At 42.5% G+C, this 24,914-nt stretch overlaps 2 protein-coding genes across 2 annotated transcripts in view; one reads left to right on the forward strand and one right to left on the reverse strand.

Annotated features, from left to right (window-relative positions):
• lhpp (phospholysine phosphohistidine inorganic pyrophosphate phosphatase) overlaps positions 1-24,914 on the reverse strand; it is a 52,897-nt gene that overhangs the window by 2,552 nt on the left and 25,431 nt on the right. The window lies entirely within an intron of this gene.
• fam53b (family with sequence similarity 53 member B) lies at positions 2,011-15,881 on the forward strand. The gene is made up of 5 exons (XM_058620630.1): positions 2,011-2,212; positions 8,598-8,811; positions 9,639-9,693; positions 10,958-11,703; positions 14,823-15,881. The coding sequence occupies exons 2-5, from the start codon at positions 8,722-8,724 to the stop codon at positions 15,177-15,179; spliced, it is 1,248 nt and encodes a 415-aa protein (XP_058476613.1). The 5' UTR covers positions 2,011-2,212; positions 8,598-8,721; the 3' UTR covers positions 15,180-15,881.

Genomic DNA, 24,914 nt, shown 5'->3' on the forward strand with positions numbered 1-24,914 from the left:
AAGGGGACAAATCCACAGTGGCCTTTAACACAAAAGGCAGACAGTCTAAAACCGAGGAGGACAGTACAGCAGTCTGACGGTCTGGGAGAGATTAGTGGCACACAGCAGATGTTACTCCTTGATTAACAACAGTGTCTGCCAGGGGTGAGACTCAGCTCCCCACCCTTCTGGGCCCCACTGTCTTAACTTCAGCCCCCACAAAATAAATCAGCTCAGCATACATGGAGCTATGGGACAAGAAGTTGTTCATCTGTTTTTCAAATATACAGGTATGACTTCAATAACTGCAATTTGCTCGTATCATGCCTTTGCTTTAGCGTCGTAAATATGCATCAACGATGTGAGATCCCAAATACAAGCACTGCAACGTTGCTGTCGTTGGCTCACAATGTGCGCACAGTATCTAAACACCCAAAAAGCCAAGTAAACACACCGTTATATACTGTACATAAGCTGCGTTATATGAACATGCGTGAATGAAAGTGGTCCCTGACTTTAGAGAATAGAGAGCTCACAAGAAGAGCTTTTTTAGAATGAGAATTGGCTTCAATTCAAGTATGTGTGCATATATTTGACTCTGTGTACTAACAAATAAAAAAGACCTAGATGATACAACACAACTGAACAAATAAGGTAAATGATACACACTGGTCTACATATCAGACTTACCACTTACCCTCAAAACTCACCTTTTCAAAATAGCATACAATATTTAATCACTCAGGTTGTTAGAGTAATGATATGTATGAGTGTATACGTTTGCACACACACACACACTGGTTTTGCTTTATTTGTGTGGACACTCTTAGACATAATTTATTTATTTTTTATTTATTTCGGTCATGACATTTAGATCACTCATCACACAACAGTGCAGTTCACACAATATACATAACCGAAAGGGAAAGCGGGAGAAGCAAAGCTTATCTAGTCCCGCCCCCATGCATTCCCTATCGCCAATGCCTAACCCTAACGTAAACCTTCTTCTAACCCTAACTCTAAAACCAGGTCTTAATCCTCAAAAAGTCTGTAAAAGTTGTACTGACCATCCAAAATGTCCTCACAAGGTCAAAATGTTTGACAATTGGTCCTCACAGTCCATTGAAGACATGTTCACACACATACACACACATTTGTGCATCTACTCTTCTTGGAACACTTCATTAACTTCTTTTTTTTTATTTGGACAACCAAATCTTATCCCTAACCTAACCCTTATGTACAGTAAGTATGAAGTATACCTTGTTTATTTCTAGTGTTGCCGAGCTTTGTATGCTGTAGATAATGAATGTTGATAACAGGATTATGTTGATTGAGAAGGACCTTGAGTGTCATGAAAGGCAAATGTGTTTATTATGAATGATTATCACTATTATCGTTACTGTTGGGAATAATAAAAATACATTCTCTATAGTAAACCATTATTACCACATGTATTCATACATACACACACACTAAAGCCTAAAAGGCTATATAATTATACTGGGTGCTGATGTTGGGTATGATAAAGCCAGAGTTTACTTCCTGGAAGAACATCTGTTTGTAATGAATGTATTTATTTGGGATCATTGCTTATTATAGTAGAACTCACATAGTGGGGGTGAAACAGCTCTGCACACATAACACACACCTTTCGTTCTCCGTCATCTGGCTCTCTAAATCACACACAGTTGCCAGGTTATCATGTTACATCGCTGTATGTCGTGAAAGTGCCCTGTCTATACGCACAGCTCAAAACTCTGATTACTTTTCATTGCTGCATGGTGGCTCGGACCACTAGTTACACGCGCGGGGTGGTACGTGCTAAAAGAAAAGTAATACCAAGAGTTCTATTTCACGTTTTACCACTATAAACTTCGTTTGACTGCTATGTGAAGCTGTAATAAGACAAAGTATGTATGTAATTCGAGTGAAACGGTTATCATTTAGTTGCGCGAACAAGTTAGCGGACACCGTCCACCCCTGTGAGAAGTGGGGCTGCTCGTGTATGTTGTCACAGGCTCATTAGCGTGCAATTTTGGACAGTAGTGCGCTGGGGCAATGTTGTAGTTTGCAGAAGCTGCTTGTAGTAGGACGTGTAGTGAGGAGCTCGCATCTCTTCCTGCCTGACTCCTTGTTGTGTCTGTCTGATAAAACTAAACTCAACATGGTCCAGCGAACTTAAACAGCCGCGGGGTGCTGTTGAAGAGCCGGGGCGCACACCGTGAGGCTTGTAAGTCGTAGTTTTTGGTCAAATAACTGTCTGTGCTGGCTAACTTAAAAGAGGCTGTATCTAGTTTATAAGTTGTTGTGCTCTTTTGTGTTTTAAAAGTAGGTGTCTCGCATGAATAGTTATTTTTCTTACACTGACATGTACTTTTACAATTGTCTAGTATCAGTAAACTTCTTAAAGTGTACTAAACTAAACTTAGTTAGCTTAGCAACTTTTCCTCATGTGTACAGACTGTTCCTTTTGTCTTGTTTGGGTTAAAACTTACATAAATGCAGCGTGAAGTGATTATTATCTGCTCATTTACCATGTATTACGTCTGCATTACAATTGAATAGAATAGTATGGGGTTAAATGTTGTTGGGAAGGTTAATATAACAAGTGTCAGTAAGCTTGAACATGTCCATACATATTCAGAGTCTTAAAAATCATCCCTGGTAATTACTACAGTTCATGTCAGTATCATCCCTTCGTCTCCTTTGCTACAATAGAAACTATGCATGACCTGTCTGCCATCTCATAATGTGTGTTAACTCTATCAGATTAGCTGACATGCAAAGAGATAAAACCACCCTTGGGTCAAAAAAGTTTTTATGTGACATTGAAGTGCAAACGGGGTTTTCACTCATGCATGGAACTCAGGACAAGATAGGGAAGTGTAATTAGGGGGCAAACATATATGATTTATTTTTTTCAGGGTGCATGCTTTTGTGCTTGATGCCCCATTATTTGGTGGCCATGTTATTTGGGGCTTAGACCATTTTTTTCTTTTATGGCACATTTTTGTGCCAGTTGCAGTGGAATGTGATGTCTTATCTTTATCTAGCCAACCTTCCCCTCAGGTATGAGGATGGGGCTGGCTGACACACAATGTAACTGATTCTGCAATTTAAGTCCTCAGTAGGATCATAAACACAAGAGCTTGTTAAACCTGAACTCCTCAGTGTGCCACAACCATGGTTATGGCTGCTTAAGTTCTGAAGTGGATTGAACATGTGTACATTGTAAGTTAAGAAGAGAGAATTTTTTTGACTGTAAATACAAATATCTTTTTTCCTTTTTGAGCACACACATTGCATATTTTAACCTTAGTGGCTTGTGGCCTTTCTCTCCAGCTCAAAATCCTGTTTGCTCTGTAGCCTGTGTGTAACATTCTGTGAGCTCCCGTCACACCAATTTCTTTGCCAAACTCATTTCCCTTTCATGAGGGATTTTGGAAAAAGGGGTTTAAGGGACTGTTTGTGCTAGTTACTTGGACGAGCTCAGTTTTCAGATCCCTCTCTTCTGAAAACTGAGAGGAATCCACCTGGAAGGCTGGCAAACTCATCTGAAAAACTGGTGAGAGGTTTTAGTCTTAATGTAAGGAGGCTAAACAGAGCCTGCAGACAATTCCTCTTTCCTTGACCACATCACCGATATATTTAGACACATTCTGAGGTAATCTTAGATCTTGCTAGGACAATGCTCAAAACATTTATGTGGGCAAATTTCTGTTCCGTGTTTTCTCTGGTGTCATTTATATGTGATCGGTGAGAGGCTTCAGAAATTCCTGCATCTAAATGAAGAGCACCTTAACTCTCCATTCGGAATTTTGGTTGGATTCTTATTTTTATTTTGGCCTATTGACACGCAAGGTTATTCTGCCGTGGAAGTAGACAGATGTTGTGTCTTCAGTTCTTTGTAATTAAGAGACTTTTGTCAGATTTAGCATTCAAGTGGACAACTTTTCTCCCCAACTTGGACAGGTTTGTTGAAAGCCTCGATTACAGAGCTCCAAAAGGCTCTTGTTCTGGACTAATGTATACAGTGCAAGTGATTATGTATGAGATAATTAAACAGCAGGCCTGCTTTAAAACGTAGGCCTCCTTGGCTGCCATGCATAGCCATGCTGAGCCTTTGTGTTTATGGTAAGTGGGCAGCTGCATGCTTGTGAGACATTGGCTGTACCCCAGGCCCTTAACTGAGCCTGATAACTACGATTGAAGCCTCCCAGCCATGCTCATTTCTGACTATTCACTCACTGCTTTAGATGTAGTGTGTGCCTCCTGTTTGACATCGCCTAATTTCTGTGAGCATGGGGACAGCTGCGGGCTAGCCTGCACTCTACAATGAGGTTTCATAAATTTCTTTTCAGTCAGTCAGCCATAGCGAAACTTGGTGGCACCTGCCCTTTGTGGCAGCTAATTAAAGGCACTGACAATGAAAAATCTAGATTTTATTATTATTGTTGTTGTCGATGCACATTACTGTTGAAAAAGCAGAAATGGTCGGACAGTTTGACATTCAGTTATTCCCTCATCATGGTCCCTAGAAGTCTGTCTGCCTATTATGACATGTTCTGTCAACACAACCACTATTGTGTCCAAATATGGATTATGCACAAGCCATGCAACTCAAAGAATTTAGACGTTAGTGTGAACACGTCAGGCTTTTTAGGAACATTCATAATCTTTCTTAAGGAATCTTTTTGTGCAATGGGAAGGCGAAACCCTTTCACAGCATTCCACTGACAAGCAGTATGTTGATGAAGAGCAGCAAAAAATCTCTCCGTTCGGTTTCAAGTCAGGCCATCTCAGTTGCTCAGCAGATGCTTGGATTACTGAGACGGCCACAATCCTGGGATTGTTGAGAGCAGGATGTAGATCCAACTGCTTTGTTGTAGGAATGTCAAAGGAGCCTACCTGGAAATTCAACTAACATTAAGTTTTTTTTAATGTAGCAATTTACACCCACATGTTTTTGTATTGTGATAAATGTCAGATAATTAAATATTGAATGTTATAAGTTTAAGAAACCTCTTATATGGGGTTGTAAACTTCTTGATGGACAAAAAAAACATAGTTGTTATGTTACTTCAAAGTGTGTTTGCTACTAGTCTTAAAACTAGTTTAAATCCAATAGCATTTTTAGTAGCCTAACAAGATGCAACATTATCACACCAGCTGTCCCCCTAGTGCCAAAGAATAGATTAGTATTAACACTAATTGTCGAGTCAGACACAAAGCTGCCAAATCCTTTTGTAATGTTGGCCTAACCTGTGGGATTACAGTCAGAACAATGCATAGAAGGTCACCCATGCAGCTTTCATGGGTGACCACAGCTCAGCTGCCAATTAAAACGGCTATGCTGACTGTAGACTTTTTGGACTGCACCATAATTTATGAGTCTTCAAATGTGTCATTTACGACTGCAGTGTTTGATCTTGTATAGAAAACACAGCTGGCCTCCACTTTATACTTGAACTCTTTATTCTTGTCCTATCTAGCACTCATTTAGGCCACGCGATAGCTTGCTTATTCTCACACCCCAAGTAGCAAAGGTTGGAAAACATTTGGTAACCACAAAGGAAGTGTGCAGTCCCATCAGCTCGTCCAAGACAACATTCTTGTTGTCTTTTAGGAAGGCATCTTGTCACTACACTGCCACTGTCAACTTGGCCGCAGTCAGTCAGAAGCCATTTTGCATGTGATGGAAACGTCGTCCAACATTCTTTCCCTTCTAAGAGATTAGACTTCTCAGTTGTCAAGGTGGCTGCTGCTCCAACCCAGATAAAGAGCTATCAGGCTGCAGAAGTGTAGAGACTCCTTTTGATTCTTGATAGTAGCTGTATCGTCATGGAGGTCAATCCAGTTTTGGTGTGAGAAGAGGAGTGGCACGTAGTATCGGGTGCATCCTTTAAGCTCTGGAGACCATGTCTTGGAATGCCTCTTGCGTTTAGTTTAGTTTTTTGTCCATCTATAAAAAAAGTAAACTGCATTTTGCCGCTGCTCCTCAAGATGTTTCCTATTCACAAACTCTCAAAGGTTTGAATGCTTTTCAAAGGCTGTGGGGCAAGGTTAGGCTCTTCTAATTGTGTGTACAACTTATGTCATGAAGTTGAGGAATGTTTATAATTATGTTATAAACCTCAACCATTTAAAGTGCTCGGCTCAGATTTATGCGATCAAAAAAAAAAAACATAATGCCTAAGCATGAGAAGGATGATAAACTGTTGCAGTTCTCTGTAACTGAATATAATAGATGATGTTTACAGTTTAAGGTTCAGATTGTCGGGCTAGAGTTTTCTCCATTTTTCCAGGGGAAGAAAACATAATTTAGTGTCCTTTGGGGTAAAACTTGTGTTAAAGAGCTTTTTTTGTCTTTCCCAATTTTATTTCTATGGGCGAGGTTTTTTTTCTTTCTGTGCCATCTGAGTCCATCACAGAGCCATTAAAGGCAAGATATAAACAACTGTTTCCTCTACCTCAGCACGTCCTGAGTTATCTCTACTGTGGACCACAGATTTGTGTGGTTAATGGTCATGCACAGTATAAGCTGCTCTGACCTAGTCTGGCATCAAGATTTGACTTGTCCTTTAATATTCTCAGAGGCCATACATTAAAGCTGCCAGAAGTCCTTGAACCGCATTTTGTCTCTGCATAGATCTCAGTTAAAAACATGCTTGTGTTTAAGCTGTTTTCCTGATGTGATAAGTGTTGGTAATGAAAATCATATGCTGAATGCAAACAGCACCTCCACTATGTCAGCGCCCTCTTGTCTTGTGATCCGATCCACCGCCCCACACCCCACCCCACCCCCCAGCTGCACATACACTCACACACCACGCCACCACCCGCAAACTCTGATATCGTCTCTTTTGTTTCCCACAGTGTCTCATCTTCTGCACAGAGCATTCTTTTGTTTCATCACTTTCTGTTCACCTCTTTCTGTGCTTGCAGTTGTTCTGTCATTCAAGCAAGACACTCTAACCTTGCGGCCATTATACGTTGTGTCAACTGCACTTTGTTGCAATCACCTAATGGCAATGCAAGCATTTGTGGAATGTCCTATCATACTAATAGATATGTCAATGCTTGTATTGACAATCCTCTTTGTACAAAATATACCTCCTCTGGCTCATGAAGTCACAATTATAAGGATCTATTTCTCTGCTTAACCTAATAAACTCAAGTCTTCCACCCAAACCTTAGTGAAACTGAAGTTTTTTACTCCAACTGATAACATTTCCTCTCAAGTTCATCAGTTTTCTCAACTATCAAATATTCTGCTGAGAATCTTGCCATTATCTGTTGTGCTCCTCATCAAGTCATGTATTCTTCAGCGATGAACTATGACTAAAATCAGATGTATTAATCTTCTATGGATCTTGAACTATTAACATTCTTCCTGTAGATTATTTCAGTATCCCCATATGTGCCTCGATCAAGCTGCTCCAAATCATTTACTGTTTGTTCAAAATGAAGCTGCCAGGCTACTAAATAAAACAAGCCGCCGGCCTCACATTATCCCCGTTCTTGGATCGCTCTGTTGGCTTCCTGTAAAAATTTGAATAAACCACAAGATCCTGTAGGTCCATGACCTTGCCCACAGTTACATTTCTGATCCTTTTCCTAGTACAACTTCTCAATCCTCCGATTCTCATAGCCTTTTAACCATGCAACCCTGCTCTGACTGCAAAAGTAAAGGTGGTCATGTTTTAGTCCTAACCCTCTTAAGTCAGCACCAGTTAAAGCAGCTTCTTAAAGCCATCTTTAGAGAAAAGTCTTGTTTAGTTTGGGCTGTCTTTTTTGCTGTGTTTTGTATTATAATTTACAACTTTCTTTGAAAAAGTGCTATATAAATAAAGTATTAGTTAAACTGATCTGGTGACAGTAAAAAATCTCCCGTGATGGGTGTATAGATTTACATCTGTGGTTAATCAGCTGTTTTACTGTAATTGTGGAGCAGCATTAATGCAAAGAGGGTTGTTTTGATAACCGCAAGGTCAGCTATTCCCAGCCAGCCCCTGAGGATTCACTTACACAACTTTGACTTTGCTCTATTCCTCTCTGTGTGCTCCAGTGTGCAACACTTAAGAGGAAATTCATTCTCTCAGATGACTGATAATCCTCCACTTGAACAGGCGAGAGCCAAACAAGGGATAAAGTTCCACTTTTGGTGACACTGTAGAGACCATGTGGAAGTGAAAATGCAGTGTAATTTCTGCTCACAGACTCCCACATGGTGACATAGGCAAAGCCTTGTGCTCTGCAAGTGTTGGCTAGGAATGTTTGCTCGCTTACTTGATAATTTAAGTAAGTTGTCAAACCACTAGCCTCCCTTGACATTCTCCCACCTATCTTTCACTTTTATGGATGTCGAGCAGGTTGTTCCTGTGGCGCATGGCAGGAAATTTACAATGGATTGTGTTTGGAAGCTTAGGTTTTTCTTTCACTGTCGCCTATTGGCATTAAAGGTAGTACTGAAAAGTTTGGAGCTTATTGAATTGTAATGGTATCTGAAGAGTTGTAACCAGCGCAGATCCAGCTACCTCCTTCCACGAAGCAGAACGGCTGACAAAATGTTACTGAGTTCTAATTCTGTGCTCATCTGTGTGTGTCTTGCTCAGGAAACACATTCCCAGAGAAGCTGAGGTGCCGTCTTAAACATATGAGAAAACATCCAGTTCACACCACGCTGACCAAGATGGCTCTCACTTCTTCTTTCCCTCACTGGAACGACTGCAGTCAAGGATGTGTGTTGCCATGGTAATCATTTACAAGAAAACACTGGAAAAGAAGAGTGCCGACGATGTAACATCCAAAAGGAAAGACTTGGGCTTGGTGAGAGGTTATTTTCTACTTGCATAAGTTTTTTCCCCCCCCTGTTTGAAATGTGTCATTTGTTGTTTACACGAAGCGCCGCCAACAGGCCTCAGCACCTGACAAAGATGACAAGGTGCTGCTCTAAAGTGGGATTATTTTTCAAAGCCGCTGGTCACTACACAGGAGTTTCTCGTGGCTTAATGTGATATTTTCCCAATTTTTTCGACTTTAATCATAGTTTAAATCTGACTTTTAACTTCCCTTGAGTCGAATCTGTTTGACAAGTGTTGCCTTAAAGCATATCAGGAAGCATGTCTTCAGATTCATGTATCTGCCAATGAGTGATGTATTTTGTTGCATTTACGGATTATTGCATCATAATTGCCGCCAACTGCTATCACCAGGGTGTTTGTCATCTGGTTGCGGACCCTCCCTGCTCCATTTATTTCAATCAAAACAACAATGGAGTGTTTTAGCTCTACTTAGCTGAGCAGTGCTGACTCATTTTCTCATCAGCATTCATGCAACAGATTCTTCTTTCTGCCTGGACAGAGTGAGAAAATTCCCCCCACGAATATGGGCTGAGTTTGCCCTCGAAGCCACGTGAAATGAAGTCATCATGCTCTGGGGCTGAGTGTCAATCAGAGTCATTTCTGCTGGAACTCCCTCTTTGGTTATGAGCAGCATTTGGACTTAATCACTCAGCAGCAGAAAACCTGTGCTCCAACATACATGCAGTCCTGGGGCCAGCACTTATATTGTTGATTTTCAAATTTGATTTGTTTTTGAATTTTTTTTTGTGAGATGACAGTGATACCTTTTTAAATTTTTTTTTTTTTTCACAGTTTCAGGCACAGACCATGAGCCAGGGGACTGCACTTTTCTCTTGTGGACTCATGGGTAAGTGTTGTCATCTTTTACTACATCCATACAAAATCACACATCCAAGCACATCATAGACAATTCTAGTATATATTATATATTATATATATACATATTATAATTCTAGTGTAAATCAGAAAAATAGTAGTTTAGTATTTATAAATATTGTAAAGCAATATATTTTTTATCAAATGACGTGGTAAAAATAATGGATATATGGACTTCCCAAGTCCACTTTTACTTTTTATTTATAAGATTTAAACGTAACAACTCGAAGAGGCCAGAAATACTCCGGTGACAAACACACACACACAGCAGGGTGTGTTTATATTATAGGATGTCAGAAAACACGTCAGTTCCTGTTAAATCTGGATGATGGTCACACACGTTATTGTGAGACAGGCCTGACAGGTGTTTTTGCCAAAGTGTGTTAATGATTATGTGTCATTAGTTTATCTTTGGCAGAGATCTTACAGCACACCTGCATGCTTCAATGCTGTGGACGTGACAAACTGCAGTTGAAAATTGGGTTATGGGTACAGAGCCCTGTATTCTCCATTTCCCTTACTGTAGGAGCAACAGCCTTTGCAGTCACTGTATTGTAAGACTGTATAATCTCTTTACACTAAGCTGATGTTTCTGTCTGGCAGAGAACACGGCAGCAACCAGTAGGTGTTGTTAACAATGCCCTTTGTTTCTTGCCTCCTTGTACTGTCGATGGTATTTTTGGAGTTTTATCGCCAGCGGAGAAAAATAGACATTTTGCATACCAGGACTGGGCAGAGTCCTTGATGTGTGTTATTCAACTCAAAGTTGACTGACCAGTTCATTTGGCTGATCTGTTAATTCAATTGAATTTCTGTTGAAGCAAAAACAGGTGCTTTCCTCACAGAACTCTTCCAGAGTCTCTGTGTGCTATCCTGTCATTTAGACTTTCAGCTTCGCTCCCTGTCCCCGTCAGTTTTATAGTGAAGCAGAATCTGAGGGACAAGGTTTATTTTTAGTTCCATTTACACAATACAGTGAGTGAAACCAACACAAAGTAAACATGCTGGGACATGACTTGACTGTGGTTCACATCAAGGTCTGCAAATGTGACCTCTCTTGGTTAAGGAATAAAAAAATTAAATTGAACTAAATCAATTTTAAAAAGTTTTCTCAGAGGTTTATGCCTTAAATAACTAGTGTCACTGTGTTACTGACATTACTGTCAATGGCTCTAGGAAATAAAAGGGTGATTTTCCTCCTGGTAAAAAAAAACAAATCTGGTCTTTTGTTGCAGAGACAAGTCGGTGGCATGAGGTGGGCCATAGCTGTGCCATACAGCAGAGGCCGGTAGGAACCAGCCTGGAGAGCCTGTGGGATGTCCTGCCTGAGGTGCACAAAAGTTCAGCCCACTGGGATTGGGATGTTGGTTCCAGATCAAGCACAATCACCAGCTTGTTGCAGGACCTTAGCTTGACCGAGGCTGCAACGTCCCACGCGACTGCGCCTCCCAGCAAGCGGCAGTGCCGGTCCCTGTCGTGCTCAGACGAGCTTGGCGGTTGCCGCTCCACCTGGCGCCCACAGGGCTCTCGTGTGTGGACAACGGTGGAGAAGAGGAGGTGCCACAGTGGAGGCAGTGTCCAGCGCAGCGTTGTAGGGAATGCGCAGCTGGGTTTCCCAGCCATGCAGCGCAGCTCCAGTTTCAGCCTGCCGGCCCGCTCCAACATTCTGGAGCTGCCCTGTTTCACCCAGCGTCTCCCCTGCCCCTCAGCTTTCACTGGTCTGACACCCTCCTCCGAACCCCCAGTGCAGCCCCTATACCTCTCTCACGAACAGATCTGCCTCCCAGAGGCTCGTGAACCCTCTCCACCCAGCTCCCCAGATTCCACTCCAGAGCTGGAGCGTCGCGGTGGACAGGGGGGTCTCGCCCGCAGTCGCTCACAGCCTTGTGTCCTAAATGATAAGAAGATTGGCGTGAAGCGTAGGAGACCGGATGACACGCATAAACAGAGGCCTTCTTTGGATCTGGCAAAGATGACCCAGGTTAGTCCTTCAAGTGTCACAGATCACAAAGCACAAAACTGATTTATATCGTATTCAATCAAGCCAAGATACACTGATTAAATATTGTTTTAAAATATACACATAAGGGTAATGTTGTGCCTGATCATGTCCAATGTCTGTTTAATATGGCATTTGTTTTTGCTGGAACTTGCCACAGCCCTCTTCTGTGCTCCAAAAGATTCTGGGCTTCAGAGAAAAGACCTTGGAGAAATGGTCATGCCTGCTGGAAGCTCTGTTAGGTCCATCAGTCACTGACATTAGCCGGCTACACTCTGTTGTTAGGCCAATGTGTTCCTTCCATGTTAGATAAACTTCCAACTAAGGTCATGCCATAGTGTCTGTGTTTCTGTAGGCACTGTCATTAAATGCCATTGTTCATTCAGGGCTGGCTTGGGTCACATTCCATGAAGTGGGTGTGTGTCTTCACATGTAGATCAGTAGCAAAGTATGGATTACAGAATTAACAAGTTTAAAGTATAGAATCTGATAAAACAATGAGTGCTTTTGGATGGATCCACTCCTGAAGTGGATCCACTGTTACTGCTCCGACTGTTACAACAGACAACTGTGTGTTTTATCTGCACATCCCGGCAGTCATTTGTCCTTTTGCCCCACTAGCACACAGACACACATGGTAAAGTTTCACACGAACTCTGGCTGCATCATAAACACTGAGCTGGACTTGGCCCCTCTGAGAAAGTCACACAGAGTTCAGCAGTAACTTAACAACAGCGCTGCCGTGACACGACAAGACGACACCACACGCGGTGAGGTCGAAGTAGATAAAATGAGCGTTAGGTGAGACAAACAACAATGTTTATACAGAGGGACGTCAGGGTGCCTCTCAGATTGTTAGCTTTGGGGTTTCCCTGCTGTTTGTTGATTGTTTTTTTTTATTAAGAAGGACTGCTGTGAGTTTAGTTTCACACATCAGGTCAAATAAATAACTTTATCTTACCGGAGATATCAACTTACTCGATTTAAAATCAGTTTTCATTTATCTCAGGGGATTAGTTTAGAAAATAAAATGACATTCAGACACTTTTGGCCTAGTCAAACAACTAAATAATCCATTGTCATGCTGATGTTTCATGAAAGATGTGCAGCTCTAGGGCTTTATCGTTTCCTCTTGCTATACAAAGTCACCTTACTATTCAAGAGCAGTCACAGTGCTGCAGAATGCGTCTGCAAAGTGTCCGGTCGTCCACACACCACGGTGGTGTAGTTTTCCCAGGGAGGAATTGCTACCCTCCGCGTGGCTCACTGCGGCTTCGTGAATGTCAGGAAGCAGAGCAGCTGTGGCAGAGGTTATAGATCGCCGCGCAGAAGAGATGCGTGCTGGGTAAAGAGATATTGATTTCTGTAAATTCAGCTCAGTGGGTGGATCGGTGCCACAACCAGGCCTCGTGAGCTATTGATCAGCTTATATTGACGGAGAGTCCAAGGTCAGTATGGATGAGGAGACTTTCTGCTCCTCTCTCCCACCGGAGTTGCAGTAGCAGGAAAATACTCCAGCAGCACTTACTCGTGACCCTTATTGTGATGTGGTACAGAAAAACTGTGTGAGGACACGGTGTCACCTCAGGCCCCCCCCCGCAGAACAACTTGGTGTCATTTCAATGCCATTTGTTTTTTTGCGATATTCCAGACTGTACTCACAGTCTTATCAGCTCGGTCCCATGGTCTGGGCCAGAAACCGTGACTGTTGAGAGTCAAGTTCAAAACGCACAAGGCTGCAGTGTGACACTAGCCTGTTGCTGACAAATGTACCAGCTTGACCAGAGCCATGAATAAACAGCACGGCCTCTTGTGATGTATTGCTGCCTGGTGCAGACCTTTCCGACTGATTTCCGCTGAAAAATTGTCAACTCCCTCCTCCTTGGACCTTTCTCATGGTTCTAATACAAATATTATTGTAGCTATAACAGAGCTGAAATGACAAATAATGAATTTGACCTTTTAAGTATTTATATCAAATAATAAAATAAACAGTCGAGTGCACCACTTTGTTCCTGATCATCTCAACAACTATTAGATGGACATTTTGGCTCAGACATTCGCTAAAACTGTTGCTAAAAAACCAGTACTGACCATTGTCAGCATGTTTATACATTAATTAGCAGCACAGAGTTGATGGCTGCTGTAGAAAAGATACATACAATACAATACGTATAAAAGACTTATTCTAAGACGATTGTACACTTACACAAACGCACTTTCTGGCTATAAATCCTCCTAAATGTTACACACTGGGCATCCAGGAACTTTTGGAACTTGAGATGGGGGCATTTCTGCTCCGCTCTTAATGTGAATCGTGAAAAAGTGTATAGATTCGTCTTTCATCTATCAATTAGCTTGTGCCGTATAAACTTGGCCGTAAGCTGCGCGGCCAACAGCCTCCTGCCTGTTAAGTATTACATAAGCGCACAAGTGACAGGAGGTTTCACACAGACCCCATTCTCCTGTGTCCTTCTGGCCTAACAGTGCAGTGGTCAGGCATGAGGCAGCTGTCCCGCTTTCTCCACATTAGCTGTATAGATTGGATAAGCCTGTCATAAAGCATCCTACTCCAGCACACACAGCTGTCACAGAGCTCGCCTGCAGCAGTGCTGGCACATGTGGCTTCTGCCTATGGAGGCTTCTGGGTTTCCCAGATGTATGTGCTCTTTGTACCAGCACAGTCTAAAAGGCTGACATTAGTGATGATGTCTGCCCTCTGAGTATTTGGGCACTTGTTGGCTGTTGGACCCTGGGTGGTAGAGCTTTACTCGTCCAACCACCAGTTGCTGCAGTGTTAATGCCGGGCTAAATTTATACCTTTTTTTTTTACATTATAGTGGTTGTTGCCCAGTGTCAGAGTCCCAGCTCTGACCTCTGTGGTTTTCATAAAATGCTTGTATGAATCCAGTTTTGTTTGTCCGCTTGTTCGGACATGAATCATAGTTGAGGATAAAGAAAATCTTTTTGGATTTCCTCACCAAATATGCCTATGGACTCATACCAGACCGAAGGTTTAGCATTTTTTATTTAAGTGTATCTTTGAAAACATCAATTTTCTCCTTCTAAAAAAACCCACAACCTCTCTGTCCCTTCCACAGAAACTTCGGAATTTCCACAGCCTTAGCTGCCCTGGAATCACAGGAGAGGACAGCTGTGAGTCCAGGCAGACTGACTCCGCTCATGTGAGCAGCGCTCAGAGCGACACCAGCGGCTCGCGTGCGAACGACGCGGAGGACGTTCAGCCTCACACCAAAGAGGGCGAGGTCGTCGGGAATGCGCGGACTGACCCCACCACTGAGGAAGGGGACTGGAGCGCCACGGACGGCGGCGATGTGACACCAGAGGTGACAATTGGGAAGAGTAACGAGCCTCTGTGGGCGGGGCTGTGTAGCATGAGGAAGGACATGTATCAGCTCGGAGGCGAACTTGACATTGAGCAAATTGAGAGGAACTGAGCCGGGCTGCCTTTCTCTCAGGGGGAAGCTGATTTCGGGGACTGGAAGCTTATCACCAGATGGTACGGTGAACAGTACTGATAGTCTTAAGGACAAAACAAGTGGAAAATAATGCAAATGCAGCACTTGTCTTTTTCTTCTCAAGGAGAGATCTCAGCAGGTGCCTTTAAGGGGACGTTTTGTCTTAAGACGCTACTCGCCCACTGTGCAGTGTCTCAACTGTGTCTCAGGGGAACAAGAGGCCGGATGAATATTAGAGTGATGCATTAATGTTGGCTCAGAGACTTTTTCCTCTGTCACCATGATTACCTGACACTGTATTACGTTTGGAGAGAATTCACAGCAGGTTTGAATGAACTCTCTGCTCAGAAAACGTCCGTTCCTCTTCCACGATGGACAGAAATGGACATGACTTCAAGAGCTACTGTTTGTAAAAATGCCCCTTTTCACTCTGACTGAGCAACAAGCTGCACACACTCACACACACACACACACACACGACTTATACAGTCTGTTGAAGAGCTTAACCCTTCACACCATAACCCCTGGGCTCTTCTGTGAGATCTCTGCTCCCAGTTTGTTTTGAGAGAATCTCTGCAATGCTAATAGCGTTAATATTCTTTCTTTTTACAATTTGTAACTACAAAATGATGTAAAAACATGAGCATATTTCTTTACAAATAAACACAAGTTTTAAATGTGTCATCTTTGAATTGCTTTGTTTTTGTCGTTCAGACTGAGACACCTTTGTGTCTTACAGATGGAAAAAAAGTGGTCAAATATCCCACTGGAAAATGTGTTTCTAATCACCCTGCTAAATTTAAATGATGAAAACAGTCGCTGAGTGTTTACAAATTAGGTTTCAGATCAAGAAAAATCCAGCATTTTCTGCTCTGATTGCTGGCAGCGTGGCCAGCGCATTATCAAGCCATATTTTTATCCCGAGCAGAAGACTGCAGAGACACTGTCCTTGCTCCATACTTATGTTTTCATGGTCTCGGCCACAATTCTCTAACATATATATGTATAACGTGTGAAGAGGAGAAACTCTGGGCTGATTATGAAGAAACTGAAGATGCAAGTGGGTGGGAATAGATTGCAGATTTGCTCCAGGTGGAGAATCTTAGTTTATTTTAAATAATGTACAGCTCTGTCTTTCGTCTGGAAGCACTCGAGATTTACTGGATACTTCCAGGAACTATGTTATGTGAAGAATGTAATTGCTAATTATTATAATTGTAATGTAATACACTTATTACTTTACTATCTTTGTGGCCCACATGTGGAAATAGAGTAATTACTACATGTGGTTTTGCATTTGGGATCATGTTAATTTTTTGTCAGATAATCCACTGCAGTCTCCAAATGAGGAACTATACCTTGTAACAAGCAGTAGCCTGGTCATTCACCATCACTGATGACCTGCTTTTATAAAGTTATAGAGCTACATTAAAAAAAAACAAAAAAAACAACTTTCCAACTTAACAGTAACTTTTTTTAATGTAATTAGTTGCTTTTCCCTTTCATCAAAATCAGGATGATGAGAGAGCAAATTATCTTATTGGGAATAAATCTGCCTCCTATGAAAAGTCTGTAGCTGACTTTGCTCAACCTATTTACACCGCTGTATTTTAACGTACAGTAGGTGATAATTGTGTTACTTCAAGAGCTCAATATTTATCTCAGTTGGTATATAAAAAGAAAAGTTTGAAAACCACTGGTATCAGACGTTAGACAGAATCAAGAACTCCAGAGAAGGTACTATGATATTTCTGTCCTTGATCCATCACTGGGAAACACAAGGTCACACAAAATCCTCTCTGACGTGAAGAGAAAGCCCTGGGAACGCGTCTCACTCTGCGGAGCCACAGCCAAGAGGAACAGTTTTAGTTTCGCTGAAGTGGACGATGACTCAGAGACGCTCGCTGTCCCCGAAGACTCTGTAGAAAAAGATCTGCGTGCATGTTCGACGTCTTGTGATGTTATTGAAGGATTCAATAGTGATCTTTAGACTTTGCAAACTGATGATGAAGGATGACCTCCAACCCCTGAATCTGAATATCATTGGGCTGACATTGTGGTTAAACTTACATATACCATATATATATATAAGCATGTGACAAAGAGACACAGCCATGTGACCTGTATTTAACCTCCTCCACTTCCCAGGTGCACATCAGCACCTGCAGCTGCTGGCAGGTGGTAGAAGTCGTATATGCAAAGATAATATAGGGCAGCACCGTGGCTCGGTTGGAACTAGTGGGAACCAGTTTTGGCCTGGGTTTACCTAACCCCCCCACCCCCCCAACCCTCACCCCTCATCCACCTACCCACCCCAGTCCTCAGGTTTCATCCCAATACAATGAAAATGGTAAATTAAGAGTTTGGAGAGAATGTATTTTTAAACAGGATCTAAAAAAGGCAGGTGAATAGTCACGGCATGGCATTCACAGGAAGGTTGAATCGCATACTGTAGATCAAACAAGATTATTCTATTCTATTCTGTTCTATTCATGCATTCACTCGTTCATTGTCTACCACATCAGTGTCTCGTGGAGCTGAAGCTGACTGATAAGACACGGTACGTGCTGGACAGGTCGCCAGTCCATTACAGGACAAGAGTGTCCAACTAACCTCTGCATGTTTTTGAACAGTGAGAGGAAACCAGAGTAGCCAGAGAAAATCCCCCCCCCCCCACTTAACCCACACAGAAAAGCCCTCTGTGGGACCACGGGGCGCAGATTTCCTTTAAATTATAGCAGTTTATTTAAGATCTATAATAATACATCCTCTGCTTTATGTTGTAAATATAACACACACTAATTACATTTGTGTTAGTACTCACTAAAAATAGTCTCCATGCTGAATATCGCTCCATCTATATTATTTCAAATGAAACTTAATTACTCAGTCATCGTGTATCAGAGTCAATGATCTACATTCATGTGCTGTAAATCCTCACTGGGTTATATTTGTAACCAGGGACCGGAACTTAAATCATCCACTCACAGGTCAATAACACGGCCATCACTGGAGCTGGAACATTGGTTCAGCTTTTCTTTTTTTTTATCTCTAAAGTAAACACGAGGAGTGTCAGAGATGTTACAGAACAGGTCACGATTGGTATTTAACTGCTTTTCTCTCTCAGCAGCGAACGTGCACTTTTACAGGTTTGGATGCAGAAACAAATGTATTATGACATCGAGCTGCTTTTTCCACTTACTGGAGTCTTTTTTCCCCCACTTCAATATAAACCTACACAAGATTAAGACGTAGCATTGATTTCTGTTTAGTTCAAGTCCAGTTTATGGGTCCCAAAATTAGAATTCATCACAGCAGTTTTGGGGGGGAAAAAAGGAATTAAAGCACTCTACACTTTGTGGGGTTTTCAGAATTACACACGTTTAAAGTTTGTTAGATTAGTATTTGTACTTACACTATCTAAAAAATCTACTTAAGTCAATTTTCAGGAGGTATTTCTCCACTTTTGCACCGATGTTAAGAGGCTGAAGAGAGGAAGATCTTCTTCTGCTGCTGCTGGTGTAAGCGGAGCAGAGCACATGGTCATCAACAGGTCATTGTTGGGAGACGCATTTAATGCCACAATATAGACTGATCCAATTAAGTAGCAGGAAAAGACACAATCACAAGCGTAGTAATGGCAGTACTGATGAGCCTGTGTTTGTGTGCTGAAGCGGGGAGTGAGTAGGGAGGACGCCAGGCAGGGGTGGGAAGTCCGGTCCCTTTCTTTTTTCTTTGTGTGTGTGTGTGTGTGTGTGTTTTGATGGCGGGTGGAGTGGTGGAGCTGAGCGGCGGTTTACCCCAGAGACCTTCCTCCCTCCCCTGCACTGGGAAACAAAAGGGGCTTTTTCTCTAAGGAGCACAGTGACGTGGGAGGCGGCTGTGAATGTGGGCCATGTGTCAGTGCTGCTGCTGCTGCTGCTGCTGCTGCTTCCCCTGCTCACTTGTGATGCCTGTAAAAACCTGTGAAGTTGCACTGTTCTTATTGCTCCACTGTACTGTACGACTGTAAATGACCTCTGCGTGTTTGCAGTGATACTTGTCATTCTTTGAAAGCGTGAGGCAACACCAAAGGGATGTAAATTACCTCGTAAGTAATAAAAAACATTAAGAAAGATAGCTGCTGAGTAATTTGAAGATTGCTCAAGATGACATACAAGCTGAAATCAGTCACAGAATAACTGTGAGTTTAAACTCGCCTACAAGCCCAGTGCATATTCTCATAATGGATGAGAATCCGTATGCTTGCACAGTGAGGTCATATTTACACTGTGGTACACGCACGTCGCCTCCTCTCAGTTAAGCCCTTTTTCACATAATGAGTGGAGACACAAATGCCTAAACAGAGACCTTGTAAATGTGCTGTGCGGCAGACGGACACATGAAGGGGGCCCGGCCTTTAATCAGCGGAGTGACACGAGTGAAAGGAGGCTGTGTTCTGAGAGGAGATGAGTGCAAACAAGAAAAGCGCACGCTACTCTGGATCCACACAACCCCCACCGGCACTGACGCAACGTGACGGTGGGTCACTCTCCAACTGTCACTGAAGGTTAGGGACGCTGTCATCCCCTCCAAAGATGAGTCGCATGGCGCGTCAGTCGGTCTCGAGGCACCAGATGTGCCACAGGAGACGCAGATGTTTGAAAAGCAACACTAAAGCCCCAGTTTGGTTCAGTACTGCGTGTTATGCTTCGAAAAGTTGTGAAAGGTACCCAAAAAGTTGCCTAGCATAGTAGTCTGAGATGTAAAGTGCATCAGTTCAGCATTACGTTTGAACTCGCTGGGCCTGATGCTATCAGTTTGAGTGAGTCACTGACTATCTTGGTGTTCCTACCCACTCGCCACCACTCAGTGTTTTCAGGGTCCACATGTTTACAGTTAAAAAGCTATATTCAATCCTATAATCTAATGAATTTAATGCCAATATCCTGATACAGAAAACTCACATGGGGTATTAATATAAATGTATTTACTAACCGGGGATAACCGGTTGTAACGGCATCACTTTCACCAATAAGGGATAACGGTATTGACACTGTTGTAGTATGAATTAGTTAACTTGTATTAGATTAAAAAGTAGGTTCTTAGTTAAAATGTGAGTCAGTTCATTGGTGCTAATGTCCAGCCATCGTGCTGGTAGGCCTACTGCGAAAGGTTTGGGCAGCCCATGGCTGAGTAGTAAGAGAACTTGGCTTGTAATCGGAGGTCACAGGTCAACAGCTGAGCAAGGTAACCAATCCCCAGTGCTCCACATTGATAGGGACACTCTAAATCAGCGGTGTCAAACTCGCTTTAGTGGGCCGGAGCAGTAAAATAATAGCATAATAACCTATAAACAACTAGTTTTTCCCCTTTGTTTTACATTTAATGAAGTATCTTCTTCCAAAACACATTATGAACAACCTTAAATTACTTGTTCCTAAGTTTATCACAACTTACAAATGACAGTGGGTCTATAAAGGCAACACTTTTAGTCTATTTAGTCTTTTAGGTATCTGGAACTGAAAAATATAGTATTAATAGTATCAAATTCATCCTGCGGCCCGGATTTTTGACACCGCCGCTCTAAATTGACCCCAGCCACTAGTGAAGGTCCAAAGCCCAGTGTGTGGATCACTGAAAAAGCAGGTAACCGAAAGGGGGGAAAAAGGAAAAATACTGCAAAAGGTTTGCAAGTGATTTTCCATTTCACAAACAAAAAAAAAAAAGAAGAAGTGTCCTTCCTCCAAAAACATCACATACGGGGTTGAACTTTTCATATAAACAAAACAGTATGTAATATGAAACTAAATGTTGGCGCTGTCTCTGCTTGGCAGCTCAAATGTGGTCAGGGTGAAAAAGCAATTTAGCAGTACCACCCGCCCACAGAAAACATTTCCAGTCGAGCAAGTGCAGCGCGCAGACGTGGGGGGAGCGCAGACTCTTTGTTTTTTACCGTGTTTTTTCGTTTCTGTTCGTACGCTCTGACATTGCATTTGCAGGTAGTCGCTGTGTTGTGTGTGTGTGTCACCCCTACACACACATACACACACGCATTCATTTTCTGTTCTATTCATGCAAGACCAAACCGCAAAACTGTGTGTGAGGTGCGACTGGCATTTTAAAGTGAAGTCAGCGTTATGTCTCTGCACCCACATGAAAAGGAAACATCCAGGTCAAACTAAACTGCTCATGTTAAAATAACTTTAAAAGAGCAAAAAGGTTCACTCCAGGAGGCAGGAGCTTATCAGTGAGTAGGATCTGTGGACACTCCAACAACCTTAATGTTGGACTTACACTATGTATGCATTGCTTTAATGCTTGGCAGCAGGAGGGCCTGATGCTGCAGGCAGTTATCTAAGGTTAAAGGAATACCTCACCAATTAGCATTTAGCTTTGTATTATTAGAATAGGGGTAGTATTGTTGAAAAATTGGGCTTCCCAACCTCAGTTTCCCCCGAGTTGAGAAATATCTTCATTCTTTTCTTTGTTACGTGCCCACGTGACAAGAGACACTTGGTCTTGTTAGCGTAACCGTTAGCAAAGATGGCGGACACTGTTTACGTTCCGGTAAAGAGGTCCCGCCCCCCAACGAGTGGGTCTAAACAGGGCGGAATTAGCGTTGCAGTTTCAAGCCTTGGACGAAGTGTCACTGGTGGACATGTAACAAAAAAAAAGGGGGAAACTGAGGTTGGGAAGCACAATTTTTCAAAAATACTTCCTCTATTCTAGTAAAACAAAGCTAAATGCTAATCAGTGAAGTATTCCTACATTGCTAAAGTGAGCGAGTGTGGACCTGAAAGCCAGAGGAAAGTTGCAGATCGGTTGTTTGAGCTGGGTAGGATGGAGGTACCAGTTAGCCACCAGGGGGCAACTCCACTGGCGACAGAAAGAACTTTTAACCTTTTAACGTTGAGTGTATCGCAGACAGCGTGTTTGCGCAAGTGCACCTTCCATTACCGCGATTACACGGCGGTTTGTGCTCTGGGAAAGATTTCAGTGGTTTCTGAATGCTGAGAAGTTGCACGTCAAATGTTATTATGGTAATTACATTTGCGCTGTTTTTTGGCCTGTTTTTGCACAGTGAGACTTAAACAAATGTTATTTTAAACAGGTTTTATTACTGTTCAAATTTCAAATTTAACACATGTTTGCATACAACTAGTGTTTTTTTTCTAAATAAAACTTTTTCTTTTTCTTCATTTTAAATTGTTAATACACTATTTTAACATTCAGTAAATTGTAAATAACTGCCAGATATTGAAAGTTATTCTGGAAAAATGGGCAAACACAGGACATTTTCTTCCCCTTCTATGTGTAAAAGGGTTAAATGGAGGTCTATAGGAAAATGAGCTTACTTAATGGTCTGAAACACTGATTTCACGTCTTTATAACAGCATATGATGTCAATTTTGTAAAGGAGCATATATCTGTGGACACCAGCGTGTTTGACTGTGAATTTCCGGTTTCAAACACTGACATGGCAGCGGTCAAACTGGGTGAGTGGTCGGTCAACTTTCACAGAAGAAATCCAGAGCGAAGCAAAGACAGCTTTACAGCTCAGATGCTCTGTGCTCGCTCAGACCTTTCGCAGACAAGAGGCAGTTCGTTTACACTGCATGGTGACATACCACCACCCTTTCACCAGGACTGTACACATGCACACGCTTGGGTGTATGACATCACTGAGTCGTGCTTTGTGTCTGGGGAGCGCAGTCTCCGGGGCTTCAGTGGACAGTTGAGCAGGGGTCACGTCCCTCGGGGGGCCAGTGACGGCTGTGACCATGTCAGCGCAGCACAGACTCCTCTGTGTCAGGACTGAGACACTTTCTCAGATTGCATTTCAAGATTTCAAATAAGTCGAGGGGCCTACAAAGCCATTCTGAGTCCTCACATATGCCACCAAGAGCTGTTGGCTCTGCTGCCCACATGTGAAGGAGTGTGATGAAATGTGGTGGAAACCATGTGCTTTAGTGAGTAAGTGAGTGTGAGGCCTACACACACACACACATAACCGACCGCTGTCAAAACAAGCGCATGTTTCCACATATAATGGCACATTCAGAGCTGCAGGTGTGCGGCGTTGTCTGGTCAGCTGACCCGCCGTTTCCTGTCAAACAGGAAGAGCCAAATGAGCGGAGATGAAAGTTCAAGGTAACGCACACAGCTGGCAGTTGTTAAGGTGGGTTAATGCAGGTGTGCGACAAGAGCTGCAGTGTGCACGCCTCACGAGAGGAGCCGAACCCAAACAGATGACATAAATACGTATGTGCATGTTTGCTCAGAGACACACTCCAGCAGTGTGTGTGCGTGTGTGTGTGTGTGAGAAGGGCCAGGATTTTACTTGATAATCAGAACAACAAATAAAGTTAATTTGTTTCTTGTGTAAATGTGAGTGTGAGTCAACGCAGCTGCTTCTGTTATACATTTAAAGAAAAGAAGAAGTTTGAATTTAGATCCAAACGATGGCTAGGAGGATCAGGCGGGACAAGTTTAGGACACAAAGAGCCACATTCTCCTCTTCCTCCTGACCGACACATGCTGCAGAGCGTCACGTCCCGGAGGTGTCAGTCAATACAAGATGAAAATGACTTCATCGGCTTAATGACTTGAAGTTGTAAGACTGTCCGCGTGCGTGCGTGTGTGTGTGTGTGTGTGTGTAATTGCGCGGAGAAAAAAGCCAAGATTGTCTTTGAAATCTATGGACTTGTACTTCGAGATGAGCTGATTGTAATTTATTGTTTGGTTTAAAAATGTCAGATAAAATGTTTCAGATGTTTCTTTTCTTTTTCTTTCTCCCCCTGAAAGTGTGTCATCTTCCAAACACATCTGAAAAACAGAAAACCCCAAAGTGATTCCGTTCAAAAATGATGTGAAACAGAGAAACAGAGCTGTGAGGGTTTTTGTTTGCCAAAGCACAGCTACACTGAGCACTTTGTAGCTGTTGAAAGACTGGTCGTACTTGAACCCGAAGATATTTGGCATTTCAGAACTGATTTAAGTTTCCCTGCTGACTGACTGAAGTGATTAAGAGGTAAATTGCTTGAGTGTTTACTTGAGAGGGTACAGTGGACGCATGTCAACACTGAGATTAACCCGTGGACAAATATTACATGATGTCAAAACACGAAAAGTATAAAGGTGACACTTAAAAACCTCAGAGTGGAAATTCACAACAGCAGCTCGAGTCAGTCGAGGGTTTGACAGTGTGTTAAGTCAGTCGATAAAATTCTGTGGCAGTGAGGTCATACATGCCCAGACATGTCTCCTGAAAAGAGGTCATCTCTATTATGTGAAAGATAATCTTGTTTCGCAGTCGCGAGGGTGGTCACAGTGAGAAAATCAATGTTGCTGCACTCCACGAGGAATAGATCAGTGTTTACCGATCAGAGGGGCGGCCGTGTCTGCGCAGGGAACACTGCTGATAATTTGTAACTTGTGTGAAAAGGGTGGATGACCTCGGGTTGGCCTGAGAGGTGTGGTTAACAACCAACTACTTCTAAGGTGTGTGAGTGAAAAACAACAACAACAACCTTGTGGAAGCCAAGTGAATTCATGAGGGAGTTGTCAAATGAATGTTTAATAGCTCCACACAAGGCCAATAGGTAATTTAAAAAAAAAAAAGTCAAACAATATGTCAGCTGTTCAAAAACCAGCTGCTTATGCTTTGTTGTGTTCTGCATATTATAGCTGCAGTGTGTCATTTTTTTTTATTCTTGTTATTCTGCGTCTGTT

The sequence above is a fragment of the Solea solea genome, chromosome 21 (genome assembly GCF_958295425.1).
Source record: "Solea solea chromosome 21, fSolSol10.1, whole genome shotgun sequence".
In the NCBI taxonomy this organism is placed as follows: Eukaryota; Metazoa; Chordata; class Actinopteri; order Pleuronectiformes; family Soleidae; genus Solea; species Solea solea.